At 49.0% G+C, this 14,217-nt stretch overlaps 1 protein-coding gene across 6 annotated transcripts in view; it reads right to left on the bottom strand.

Annotated features, from left to right (window-relative positions):
• Window positions 1-14,217, bottom strand: part of KYAT1 (kynurenine aminotransferase 1) — a 36,660-nt gene that overhangs the window by 8,982 nt on the left and 13,461 nt on the right. For 3 of the 6 annotated variants that reach the window (XM_086684218.1, XM_086684222.1, XM_086684217.1), the window contains exons 2-3: window positions 1,869-2,081; window positions 9-67 (exon numbers count right to left, since the gene is read on the bottom strand). In XM_086684218.1, the coding sequence (XP_086540344.1) occupies window positions 9-67; window positions 1,869-1,964 (155 nt within the window). In that variant the 5' untranslated portion in view covers window positions 1,965-2,081. The remainder of the gene's footprint in view (window positions 1-8; window positions 68-1,868; window positions 2,082-14,217) is intronic. The other 3 variants (XM_086684221.1, XM_086684220.1, XM_086684219.1) reach the window with 2 other exon arrangements.

A 14,217-nucleotide genomic window follows, 5' to 3' on the forward strand; every position in this document is an offset into this window, starting at 1 on the left:
GAGCTCACCATGGGTTGTGGTCAATCCCGTCCAGCCTGCGAGCTTGCACCCTCTTGGCCATGGTGAGCTGAAGACAGAACGAGCAGAAGAAAGTCAGAGTGGCGGATGTGCAGATCTTTTCTGCCCACAGTCCCCGCCCCTCTGGGGGGCAGATGCAGATCCTTACTCCCCAATAGCAGGATGGGCTCCAGCCAACCCTCCACCTGGCTCCGCCCCATCCCAACAGCCTCACTGGCCCAACCTGCCCGTCTGGACTCCTCGTGCTCTGAAATGGACCAGATTCAGACCAGATTCAGGCCGACTGAGGAGGAGAGGCAAGAGGAAGGGGGAAGAGGGCAGGAGAAGCACAAAGGTAAAGGTGACAGCAGCAGGTTCCCTTACAGAGGTCTGGCTAAACTCAGAACAATCTTGCTGGGCTCGTTGTATAGATGAGAAAATCACATTAAAAAAAAAAAAAAAAAAAATATATATATATATATATATATATATAGGATTCAGCTTAGGTGTTACCTCCTCCAGGAAGGCTTCCCTGATCTCCCCCACATTTCCTTGCCTTCTTTCTGCTCCCACAGTATCCCATCCTCCTCTATCACAGCATATCAACTGCCTGTTTTCTGCTTTTGTTTGTTTGTTTTAATCTGCTTTTCCCACTAGGCCATGAGGTCCCGGCTCATAGTTTTTTGTCTGCCTTTCCCTAGATCGTGAGCTGTCCCAGGGCCTGGAACAGAGGAGACACTCTGTGAACACTGAACTGTGGCTATATATATATATATATATATATTTGTAATGTGATTTTCTCATCTATAAAATATACCCAATATATACATATATATTTTTAAAATCTCTACATCCAGTGTGGGGCTCAACCTCACAACCCCGAGATCAAGAGTCACATGCTCTACTGTCTGAACCAGCCAGGTGCCAGAGAAAATCACTTTTTATAATATTTATTAATGTATTATACTGACATCAATAAAACAGACTACAAAACAGCATGTGCGGTATGTAATTGTGTTTTGTAAAAGATGTCCCCTAATATATATTTGCATATACATACACTTTTCTGTGACCATGTACGAATAGATAAAAAAAGAGTTTGGGGGGCGCCTGGATGGCTCCGTCGGTTGAGTGTCCGACTTCGGCTCGGGGCATCATCTCACAGTTCGTGAGTTCGAGCCCCACGTTGGGCTCTGTGCTGACAGCCTGGAGCCTGCTTCGGATTCTGTGTTTCCCTCTCTCTCTGCCCCTCCCCCACTCGTGTCTGTCTCTCTCTGTCAAAAATAAACATTAAAACATTTTTTTTAATTTCTTAAAAAAACAGAACAAAGATGAGTTGGGGTGGCGGTGGGGGACAGAAAGTGGACTTCAGGGAAGTTTGAGGTGGGGTATGGAGTAGGGGGTGGAGGGGCATAGAGAGAGAGAGAGTACAGAAGAGGTGAATGGAGTTGAATGGGTTCAAGGAGATAAAAATAATGGGGGAACCACGGAAACTTGGGAGGGCAAAGGCATGACCTGCAAGGATGTCAGACGGTAACTGCGTAAGTGTGGAAACAGTGCCTGTTCTTGCTTGGACTTCTGCATAACGTATTCCTCGGCCAATGTCGATTGAGCACCTACCTCGTCCCGAACCCGAACCCGGGGCTGGGCTCCGGGGATGATGGGGAGGCAGCCGCACAATGCAGACTGTTCAGATGCAAAGCTCTGAGTTCTACATTAGAGGCAAGAGCAAGAGAGGGGTCCCCAGCCAGGCTGCAGTCCAAGAAGGCTTACTGAAAGAGGAAGCTCATGCACAGCTCTGAAGCCAGGACCAGGCCAGATCCCAGGGGCCCCGGGTTAAGTGGCAAATCACACAGGGCTGGAGCACTTACAGTCTGGTGCAAGCACCGAGTGACAGATGTTCCAGCCTTCTTTCTCTGGAGGGGCCCCGTCAGCTGTAAAGAGATGGCTGCCGCATTCCTGAACATGCCTCCCAGAGCCTCGGGACACTGGCAACTTCCCCTCCAGGGGCAGAAGAGAGGGAGGAGAATGCTCTGGCCAGAAAATGGCTCCGAGCCCAGGACGTGGGTCCCACACACAGAGCTCTAACAACAACAACAACAACAACAACAACAGTAAGGGCAATTTTACTGAGTGGTCACTGTGTGCGAGGTGTGGCAACAAGTGCTTTTTTTTTTTTTAAAGTTTACTTATTTATTTCTTAAAAAAATTTTTTTAAATGTTTACCTTTATTTTTGAGACAGAGAGAGACAGAGCATGAGCAGGGGAGAGGCAGAGAGAGAGGGAGACATAGAATCAGAAGCAGGCTCCAGGCTCTGAGCTGTCAGCACAGAGTCCGATGAGGGGCTTGAACTCGTCAACTGTGGGATCATGACCCGAGCCGAAGTCGGACGCTCAACCGAATGAGCCACCCAGGCGCCCCTAAGTTTATTTATTTATTTTGAGAGAGAGAAAGCACAAGTGGGGAAGGGACAGAGAGACAGGAAGAGAGAGAGAATCCCAAGCAGGCTCTGCACTGTCAGCACAGAGCCTGATGCAGGGCTCAAACTCATAAACCGTGAGATCATGAACTGAGCCAAAGTTGGATGCTTAACCGACTGAGCCACCCAGGAGCCCCACAAGTGCTTTTTTGCATGATTATCTCTCACACCTACAACTCCTCCATCCCCAGCAGTCAGAGTGACCCTTTCAAAATGTAAATTACCTCTAATGAAAAAAAAAGATCCAGGGGAAGATCATGGATGGCCCCTAACATCACAGGGAGAGTCAACCCCACATTTTGTGCTGACTCTGAAAACACACACACCTCCTGCAAATTATTCCTGTGCTAAAACCAAACCTAAATCAGATCATGCCTTTGGATTACTAGAACACAAGGGACAGAAGAACATGTTAAATGACACCATGGAGAGGCGATCCACAAATGACCCTGTTTCTTCAACAGATAAAGTGCAAAGGAAAAACCTATCTTGGACACGATAGGTTAAAGGAGACTTAAAGGCATACATTTAAAAAGTGAATGTCTTGAAAAGCAAGAAAAATATTGACAGACTCACTGCACAAGTTCAAAGCTTACTGAAAGGCTACTGGAACCAACAAAGGGTAGTACTAGCATAAGGACAGACATATAAATCAATGGAATCGAATTGAGCATCCAGAAATAAAGCTCACACATTTATGGCCAATTGCCATCTGACAAGAATGGTAAGAAAATTCAGTGAGGCCAGAACAGTCTTTCAACAAATGGTACTGGACAACTGGTTATCCACAGGCAGAAGAATGAATTTGGACCCCTACCTCACACCATACACAAAACTAACTCAAAGTGGATCACAGACCTAAATATAAGAGCCCAAACTATAAAACCCCCAGAAGAAAAGAGGAATATATCTTTGTGATATTTTTTTAAATTTATTTTTATTTTTATTTTTTGCTTTTTTTCATTTTTTTTCTTTTTTTTTTTTTCCAACGTTTATTTATTTTTGGGACAGAGAGAGACAGAGCATGAACAGGGGAGGGGCAGAGAGAGAGGGCGACACAGAATCGGAAACAGGCTCCAGGCTCCGAGCCATCAGGCCAGAGCCCGACGCGGGGCTCGAACTCGCGGACCGCGAGATCGTGACCTGGCTGAAGTCGGACGCTTAACCGACTGCGCCACCCAGGTGCCCCTCCCTCAAAATAAACTTTAAAAAATTCCTTTAAAAAAAAAATATCACAGGGGCGCCTGGGTGGCGCAGTCGGTTAAGCGTCCGACTTCAGCCAGGTTACGATCTCGCGGTCCGTGAGTTCGAGCCCCGCGTCGGGCTCTGGGCTGATGGCTCGGAGCCTGGAGCCTGTTTCCGATTCTGTGTCTCCCTCTCTCTCTGCCCCTCGCCCGTTCATGCTCTGTCTCTCTCTGTCCCAAAAATAAATAAACGTTGGAAAAAAAAAAAAAAAGTTTATTTTGAGGGAGACAGAGACAGTGCGAGTAGGGGAGGGGAGAGAGAAAGGGAGAGAGAGAATCCCAAGCAGGCTCAGCTCCGTCAGCACAGAGCCTGACTCGGGGCTCAAACCCACGAACTGTGAGATCATGACCTGAGCAGAGACAAAGAGTCAGATGCTTAACCGACTGACTCCACCCTGGTGCCCCATCTTTGTGATCTTCAGTGAGAAGACAATTTCGTAGATACAACACCAAAGATACAGGCAACAAAAGAAAAAACAGAACCAATGGATTCCATCAAAATTAAAAAGTTTTGTGCCTCAAAGGATACCATCAAGAAAAGTGAAAAGACAAAAGTATGGGGGGAAAATATCTGCAAATCATAAACCTGAATTTCTCCAAAGAAGGTAGATAAATGGCTAACAGGCACATGAAAAGGTGCTCAGCATCCTTAGTCACTGGGCAAAGGCCACTTTATACCACTAGAAGGCTGCTACAAATAACAAGGATAATTACAAGTGTTGTAAGGATACAGAAAGTTTATCAACTAGAAACTCAATGGCAAAACAAATGCCCTTTATTTAAAAAAAACGTTTTTTAATGTTTATTTTTGAAAGAGAGACAGAGGGTGAGTGGGGGAGGGGCAGAGAGAGAGAGGGAGACACAGAATCCAAAGCAGGCTCCAGGCTCCGAGCTGTCAGCGCAGAGCCCGATGCGGGGCTCGAACTCACGAATTGATTTGTAAGATCATGACCCGAGCCTCAGGATGCTCAACCGGCCAAGCCGTCCAGGCACACCAGCAAAACAAGTTCCCTTTAAAGTAGGAACGAGGGGCGCCTGGGTGGCGCAGTCGGTTGAGCGTCCGACTTCAGCCAGGTCACGATCTCGCGGTCCGTGAGTTCGAGCCCCGCGTCAGGCTCTGGGCTGATGGCTCAGAGCCTGGAGCCTGTTTCCGATTCTGTGTCTCCCTCTCTCTCTGCCCCTCCCCCGTTCATGCTCTGTCTCTCTCTGTCCCCCAAAAAATAAATAAACGTTGAAAAAAAAAATTAAAAAAAAAATAAAGTAGGAACGAAATTCAAAGAGGTCTCTATCATCACTTCCTTCAACACCATATTGGAAGTCCTAGCTGGTGGGACAAGAAAAGGAAGTTACGTGTATAAGACCCAGAAGAAATAATACCACCACTATCTGCAAGGGGTATGGCTGAGTGCACACAGTGATTCAAACAAATACACAGACGCTAAAACTAACCAAAGCTCAGCAAGGTGGCTACAGTTAAGATCAAAATGCAAAAAGAAACTGCATTGCCACCCCTCCCCCAAAACGCCGTCCCCGTCCCCGTCTCTCTTTGGCCCAACTACCAGAGGGTGCATTAAATAGTCTTGGGCACCAGGAAAAAAACCAACCAACCAACCAATCAACCACAAGAGTCAGATAATTACAAATTTTTTTTAATGGCTATTTATTTTTGAGAGAGCGCACGCAGGAGAGGGGGACAGAAGATTTGAAGCGGGCTCTGCGCTGACAGGCTGACAGCAGCGAGAGCCCGAGGTGCGCCTTGAACTCACGAACTGTGAGGTCATGACCTGAGCCAAACTCAGTTGCTCAGCTGACTGAGCCACCCAGGTGCCCCAGATAATTACAAATGTTTAAAGATGTTTCAAGAATTGGGGTGTCTGGGTGACTCAGTCGGTTAAGCATCTGACTCTTGATTTCGGTTCAGGTCACGATCTCATAGTTGATGAGTTTGAGCCCCACGTCGGGTTCCGTGCTGACAGCACGAAGCCTGTTTGGGATTCTTTCTCCGCCTCTCTCTCCCGCTGTCCCGCTCAAGCTCCTGTTCTCTCTCAAAACAAATAAATACACTTAAAAAAAGAAAGACGCTTCAAGGATGCTGAGAAACTGGAACCCTGGTGCATTGCTTCTGGGAATGTAACATGGCAGCTGTGCCATGTTACATTTGGCTGTTTTACTGTGGAAACAGTTTGGCAGGGTCCTCCAAGTTTACACATAGACTCCCCTCATGACCCAGCAATTCTACTCCTAGGTGTAGACTCCGGAGAAATGAAAACTATGCCCACGCAAAGATTTGTACGTGCATTTTTACAGCAGCATTATTCGTAACAGCCTAAAGCGGAAACCATCTGTCAGTTGATGGACGTCAGTTGATAAACCAAATGTGATACATCCACATGATGGACTAGCATTGGGCAAAAAAAGGGAATGAGGTTCGGCTACAACACGGATACACCTGGATACGTTATGCTAAGTCAAAGGAGCCAGTCACAAAAGCCCACAATTTACATGAATCCATTTGTATGAAAGAGGCAAAGCTATAGAGACAGAGTAGATCTGCGATTGCCTTGCACTTGGGGGGGGGGGTGGGAGTCTGAGGGTGGGAATGGGGAATGACCGCTATGGCTACTGGGTATCTCTTTGGTGCGACGGACAAATTCTAAAACTAGACTGTGGTGTGAATATACCATAAGCCAGTGAACAGTACACTTTAAATGGTTGAATTATTTGGTATGCGTCTCGTTCTATCTCAATAAAACTTTTTAAAAAAATCACCAAAGTTTAGGGACACCTGGGTGGCTCAGTTGGTTGAGTGCCCGACCCTTGGTTTTGGCGCAGGTCATGGTCTCGAGGTTCGTGGGTTCGAGCCCTGCGTCGGGCTCTGCCTTGTCGATGCAGAGAAGACTGCTTGGGATTCTGTCTCTCTGCCCCTCCCGTGCTCACTTGAGTGCGTGCTCGTGCTCTCTCTAAATACATAAACTAATTAATTAATTAATTAATTAACTTTAAAAAAATCACCAAGGTTTAGGGGCACCTGGCTGGCGCTGTGGGTGGAGTGTGTGACTCTTGATCTTGGGGTCGTGAGTTCGAGCCCCATGTTGGGTGTAGAGATTACTTAAAAATAGGGGCATCTGGGGGCGCCTGGGTGGCGCAGTCGGTTAGGCGGCCGACTTCAGCCAGGTCACGATCTCGCGGTCCGTGAGTTCGAGCCCCGCGTCGGGCTCTGGGCTGATGGCTCGGAGCCTGGAGCCTGTTTCCGATTCTGTGTCTCCCTCTCTCTCTGCCCCTCCCCCATTCATGCTCTGTCTCTCTCTGTCCCAAAAATAAATAAAAAACGTTGAAAAAAAAAAAATAGGGGCATCTGGGTGGCTCAGTCCGTTAAGCATCCGACTTCAGCTAAGGTCATGATCTCACAGTCTGTGAGTTTGAGCCCTGTGTGGGGCTCTGTGCTGACAGCTCAGAGCCTGGAACCCGCTTCAGGTTCTGTGTCTCCCTCCCTCTCTGCCCCTCCCCAACTTGTGCTCTGTCTCTCTCTTCTCAAAAACAAATAAACATTAAAAAAATTTTTTTTAAATAGATAAAAATCTTTAAAAAAACAAAATAGGGGCGCCTGGGTGGCTCAGTTGGTTAAGCATCTGACTCTTGGTTTCAGCTCAGGTCATGATCTCCTGCTTCGTGAGTTCAAGCCGGCGTTGGGCTCTGACATGACAGTGCAGAGCCTGCTTGGGATTCTCTCTCTCTCTCTGCCCCTCCCCCTATTGCTCTGTCTCTCTCTCTCTCTCTCTCTCTCTCAAAAATAAATAAACTTAAAAAAAACATTTGCAGTTCATGAGTTTGAGCCCCGCGTTGGGCTCTGTGCTGACAGCTGGGAGCCTAGAGCCTGCTTCGCATTCTGTGTCTCCCTCTCTCTCTGCCCCTCCCCTGCTCGCACTCTCTCTCTCTCTGTCAAAAATAAATAAGCATTAAAAAAATTAAAAATGAATAAATAAAGCAAAAAAAAAAAAAAAAAAAGGCAGTGCCCTTGTGGTGGCCACAGGAATGTCTCTCTTACTGGCAGGAGCCTGATTGAGGGGATGGCTGTACTCAGAAATCCATCATCCTTAGCACTAAGGCAGTGAAAGTTCCCAAAACATATCCGTGGGAGAAATCTGAATACGGCCTGTACGTCAGGTGACGTCACTGAATCAATGGTCAGTTTCTTTGGGGTGATAACGAGGGCTGTTTGTGTTGGGGGGACGGATCGCATTCTTAGGAGGCACGTGAAGTATTGAGGGGTGAGGGGTCAGGACGCCTGCAACTTGCTTCCAAAAGATTCAGCAAAGACAGCCATCCACAAGGGCAGGGCAACGAGGGAGGTGTTAGCAAATGCGGTGCGCTGCGAGCGAGGGCTGACGCCAGGTGGGAGGCACGGTGTGGGTACTGCACAGTTCTTTTGCCTTTTCTGTAGATCCGACTTTTTCGGAACAGAAAGCTGAGAGGCAAAGGGGGCAGGTGTACCAACCAGACGCGGTGCGCGGGCACCTGGGAGCGTGAGCGAGGAAATGACTGTCAAGGTGCCACCCTCGCCCCCCAAGACAAGCGCTCAACAAAAACCCACTAAGGTGCTTATCCCCTTATGAATCTCTTAGGAGAGTGTGGTGACTGATTGAGAAAGTATTGAGGGCTATAGGAGAAGGAAGAATGAGTTGAACTGGACCTCTCTGACCCAAAAACGTGGGGCTGAGAGCCAGAGAGAGAGAGAGAGAGAGAGAGAGAGAGAGAGAGCGCACACACTGGAAGAGTGTGGGCAGAGAACACCCCACCTCTGCCCTGGGGAAACAGAAAGAAAGAGGCTGCTTGGTTTTGAGCTAGCCACCCCAGGTTTGCCAGGTAATGGTGCCCTAGCCTCCTTTGGGACCCCGCCCCTGTCCTCTGGGAGCTGGACTAGGCTAGTTAGGACTAGTTAGTCTTCATTTCAGGCTCGAATCTGTGCCAGGCAGCAAAGGTTGGGCAGAGCACAGTGTCCTTAGCCAATGGTCCTCAGGGAGTGGGCTGTGGGACGCTGGGTGGGAATGCCACAGCGAGGCTTCATAAGACTTGCAAATATCTAGACACCCGCTGTGTGGGCTCCACTGAGGGTTCCCAAATGTTAGGGGTGGGTCTGAGGGACAAACGTGAACACTGACCAGGTATTGTAGGGTATGAAGACATCCTTCATTTGTTAGCTGTGCTAGTGGTATTGGGGATTTCTTTCTTTCCTCTTAACAGTCCTCATGCTTCAGAGATGTATCCTGAAGTATTTACGACAAAATATTTGGGATTTACTTCAAACTAATCCCAAATGATCCAGATGGTGGAAATAAGAAACGGATGGGGGGACAGATAAAGTAAGCTGGGCCATGGATTGAGACTGGGAGGGTCAGTATACTCTACTCTCTACTTCCGTATGTATTTAAAATGTTCCCGGGGCGCCTGGGTGGCTCAGTGGGTTGAGCATACGACTTCCGTTCAGGTCATGATCTCACGGCTTGTGAGTTTCAGCCCCGCGTCAGGCTGGCTGCCGTCAGCAGAGAACCTGCTTTGGATCCTCTGTCTCCCTCTCTCTCTCTGCTTCTCCCCCACTCGCATTCTCTCTTTCAAAAATAAATAAACATTAAAAATATTAGTAATAAAAAATAAAACGTTCCACACCCACGAGGAGGAAGTCAGAGCCACAACATGGAAGGAGGCTGGGCCCCTGATGCTCGAGGAACCATCGCTTATCTCTGGATTTAGCTGGGGCTTGAGGGGAAGGTAGATCTTGCTTAAGCTGCTGTTATTTGGGGTTCTCTTTCATTCACAGCAAATTAGGCCTCACCTAATTTGATTGCTAAGCCCTGTCAATCAATACCGTCAGCTCCAAACCACCGAGAGCACAGCCGTGATTGAAAACGATAGAGTGAGGGAATGTGCACACCACGGGGCTGTGAGGTCTCAGCGAGAGGGTGTTAGAACTTATTACAGGATTTGGACTTTGGTGGAGTGATTTGGGGGAGGGTCCAGGGAAGCAGGACTTTGGTCTGGACTGGCGCTTTCAGAAGCAGGGATCACTTTACGGTTGGATATCACAAATCTTATTTGTAGCGAGGCGGGCTGGAGCGAGGCTAGCTGTCACAGGTGTAGAAGCAGCCCCCCACATGTGCCAGGGGAGGGGGCGCTAGGTTTTGTGTGCCTTCGAAGACGTTCACGTTGGTCTGTGTTCAGACGTGATTACAGAATGTTCTCCCTGGATATCGATGTTCTGTGCGGTTGTCCACGTTCAAGAGAACACAAGTCCTATCTTTGGGTGCCAGGCCAGCTCCTGGATTCCAGAAGCTGCTTTTCTCTTCCTAAATCCTCGAACCAAGAATAAAATCCAAAGTCTTTACCGTCTACTAGAAGGCCCTGTAAAATCAGATGTGAGGCCACCTGTCCCGGGTCACGTCTTGCCCCCGTCCCTTTCACTTGTTTTCCTCCAGCCACACTTGCCATTCCTATCTACTTGGGTCCCTGTATCCACTCTCCTTCTAGAGCGGTGTCAGAGAACTTTTCCGGTATGGGGCCAGGGTCAATACGGTGGGCTTTGCAGGACATCCCATCTCTGTCACAGCTCCTTAGCTCTACCGTTGCAGGGAGACAGAAACCTTGGACAACACATACACCAATGAATGAGCTTGCGTCTCAGGAACACTGTATTGAAAAACCCTGGTGGCAGACCAGGTCCGGACTGTGGGCCCTCCTGGAATCTTGAACTCTCAGACTCGTCCACACTTAGCCTCTGGCAATTTCTCAGTCAGGTTTAGGTCTTCCCACCCCTGAACGGGGCCCATGCGGAGGTTTCTGTTCTGGTTAAGTTGTGATTCTCTGGATCTGCTGGTTTTTCTAATTTTGGGGGCAGTGGTTTGCCCTGTGACCTCACTTCTCTAATGGGTCTAAGGAGAAGTGTTGGTTTTTCGGTTGGTTCAGCTTTCTGCTTGTTACAATGGAGTGATGACGTCCCAAGCTCTTTCCGTGTGGGACTGGAAGTCGGAAGTCCAATATAGCCTGCCTGTTTACATAACCTTGTAACTGTCAGTATAATACTCTAACTTCACTATAAAGGAGAAATGAAGGAAAATAATTTAGAACCCAATAGTCAGGCTTGCCCACCCTAGAAGATTCCATGAAGTAGACAGCTGCTTCACCTGCTTTTAAGAAGTTCAGTCTGACCAGTGCAGCTACTTAGCCTGTCCCTTCTTTTTTTTTTTTTTTTTTTTAACGTTTATTTATTTTTTTGGGACAGAGAGAGACAGAGCATGAACGGGGGAGGGGCAGAGAGAGAGGGAGACACAGAATCAGAAACAGGCTCCAGGCTCTGAGCCATCAGCCCAGAGCCCGACGCGGGGCTCGAACTCACGGACCGCGAGATCGTGACCTGGCTGAAGTCGGACGCTTAACCGACTGCGCCACCCAGGCGCCCCAGCGTGTCCCTTCTAAACCCTGACCCAGCCCAGGCTCTTCCCTCACAGTCACCCAAAGTGTTTCTGAGCGCTGACCATCAGCCATCTGTCCAAAGGTGAGACACATCCTCCTTATGTTCTTTAATCGTCAGCTGCGTCCAGAAGCTTTAATCTTCTCTGGCCGTGCCCTGGCTTAGGGGCTGAGACTACTGTAGGGACCAGACGCTGGCAGGGCCCCACCATATGAGCTGCTGGGCCCCGGGCGAGGGTGGAGGGTTGAAGTGGGATGGGGAGGAAAGAGGCTGACAAGCACTCTCTCCTTCATACATCCAGCAAGTATTTCCTGACAAGCACAAAGGCACGTGTTATGGTTTGAAATGTGTCCCCTGAAAGTATGTGTTGAAGAGTCCCGAGCCCCAGTGCCTGTGAATGGAACCTTATTTGGAAATAGGATTTTTGTAGAGGTGACCAATGTAGGATGAGGTCATACTGGACCTTAATCCAGTATGACTGGTGTCCTCAGAAGAAGGGAGAAGATGGGGCACCTGGGTGGCTCAGTCAGTTGAGTATTGGACTTTGGCTTGGGTCATGATCTCATGGGTTTGGGGGTTCGAGCCCTGCATCGGGCTCTCTGGTGTCAGCACAGAGCCCACTTTAGATCCTCGGTCCTCTCTCTGCCCCTCCCCCCTGCTCATTCTCTCTCTCTCTCTCATTCTCTCTCAAAAATAAACAAACATTAAAAAAAAATTTAAGGGGTACCTGGGTGGTTCAGTCAGTTGAGTGTCTGACTTCGGCTCAGGTCACGATCTTGTGGTTCATGAGTTCAAGCCCTGTATGGAGCTTGCTGCTGTGGGCTTGGAGCCCGCTTCGGATCTTCTGTCCCCGCCCCCCACCCCCACCCCGCCTCTTCCCTGCTTGCACTCTCTCTCTCAAAAATAAGTCTTGAAAAAAATTAAAAAGAAGGAGGAGAAGAAGAAGGAGGAGGAGAAGGAGGAGGAGGAGGAGAGAAAGGAAGAGGAGGAGGAGGAGAGGGAGGAGGAGGAGAGGAAGGAGGAGGAGGAAAGGAAGGAGAAGGAGGAGGAGAGGAAGGAGGAGGAGGAGGAGGAGGAGGAGATAGAAGAGACACAGACACACAAGGAAAAAGCCATGTGAGGACGGAGGCAGAGATTAGGGTGAGGCATCTTCAAGCCAAGGAACAGTATGGATTGTTGGCAACACCACGAGCTAAGAGAAAAGCACAGGACAGATTCTCCTCTAGAGCCTTCAGAGAAAGTATGGCCCTGCTGACACCTTGCTTCTGGATCTCTAGTCTCCAGAACTGTGAAAGAAAAACTTTCTGTTGTGTAAAACCACTCAGCTTGGGGTACTTTGTTTCGGTAGCTTCCGGAAACTAATGCGCTGGGGCACTAGGGGGCGCCCTGGGCATCTGCCCCATAGCTGGGAGTTTGGGAGGGCTCCCCACACAAGGGGGCATTCAAGCTGAATCCCAAAGCTGGTAAAGTGTGCCAGGCAGAGAGGATGGTGCAAAGGCCCGGGAGTGGGAGAGTGCTAGGAGATCCCAGGAGCCGAGAAGTCAGTTTGGCTAGAGTTTACTCTCTAATTTCTCAGAACTGAGTCGCTTCCCAGGGGAACCCTGCAGGAAGTATTCCCTGATCCCCGTAGCTAAGACCCAGAGCTTGCAGCAACAAAGGGTAGTGTGATTCTTATCCGAGGAGGGATATTCCACAGTGTGTCATACCAGGGGGAAGGTGCCAGCATGCTTCAGCCTCCCTCGGCCCCGGGACATGAAGCCCATGGCCAGGTCTGAGTTCAGCGCTGTTCAGGTCTGAGTTCAGCGCTGTTCAGCGCTGGTCACAGTAGACGACTTGTGCCTGCCGCATGTTCTAGGGGGACCAACTGTCCTGCTTGCCCAGACTGAGGGGTTTCTCGGGACATGGGATCTTCAGTGCTAAAACTGGGAGCATCCTGGGCAAATGGGGAAGGCTGGTCTCCTTGGATTGGCCGAATGCAGGATGGCTGCTCCCGTTCTGGGCCCAAGGTTCTGCTGACTCCTGTAGAAGGACCCTTGTCTGCTGCCTCCTGACCAAAATCTACGGGTGTCCAGCGGGCTGATCCTCTCTCTGACACCCTTGCCCACATCATTACACGTCTATGAATTCTGCCCTTTCTCCTAAAGTGACTACATCCAGGGGTGCCTGGGTGGCTCAGTCAGTTAAGCGTCCACCTCTTGGTTTTGGCTCAGATCGTGATCTGACAGTTAGTGAGTTCGAACCTTGCATTGGGCTCCACATGGTCAAAGCCTGCTTGGGATTCTCTCTGCCTCCCTCTCTGCCCCTCCCTGGCTCACACTCTCTTGCTCAAAATAAATAAATAAACTTAAAAAAAAAATAAATAAATAAAGTGACTACAGCTCCTTTGCCTTAAACTATGCCTTTATCATCTCACTGGATTACAGCACTGGGAATGATATTAATACAACCAGCTCTAATCTCCTGAGTGCTTACTTTGTACCAGACTCTGTGTTAAGGACTGTAGGTCATCAGACCCTTTTCTAAAAATGTTTATTTATTTATATTTCAGACAGAGAGAGAGAAAATAAGCAGGGGAGGGGCGGAGAGAGGGAGACAAAAAAGCCAAAGCAGCCTCTGTTCTGTCAGCACACAACCCAACGTGGGGCTCGAACTCACAAACTATGAGATGGTGACCTGAGCTGACGTCAAAGGCTTAACCAGCTAAGCCACCCAGGCGCTCCGATCATCAGACCCTTTTAAAGGCCCTGGGAAGAACGTGCTTTCCTCACCTCCATTAACAGGCAAAAACACGGTAATAAACATAATATAACAACAAACGCTCATATTGAGCTTCTGGAGGTCGAAGGAGGGTCCATACCACCCACTGCCCGGTACAGGGCAGAAGGTTACACTCACAAGGGAAAAGATCCCACCCAGCTCATGGCCCTTCCCCCTCCTCTGCCACAACCTCAGCCCCTCTCACCCTCTCTGGGCACTGCCTGCTCTGGGCAAAGGTGGTGTCTTGGGGTTGGAGGTGGCCAAGGCCCCCTGGCTT

The sequence above is a fragment of the Puma concolor genome, chromosome D4, assembly GCF_028749965.1.
Source record: "Puma concolor isolate L17-30 chromosome D4, mPumCon1.1.hap2, whole genome shotgun sequence".
NCBI lineage: Eukaryota > Metazoa > Chordata > Mammalia > Carnivora > Felidae > Puma > Puma concolor.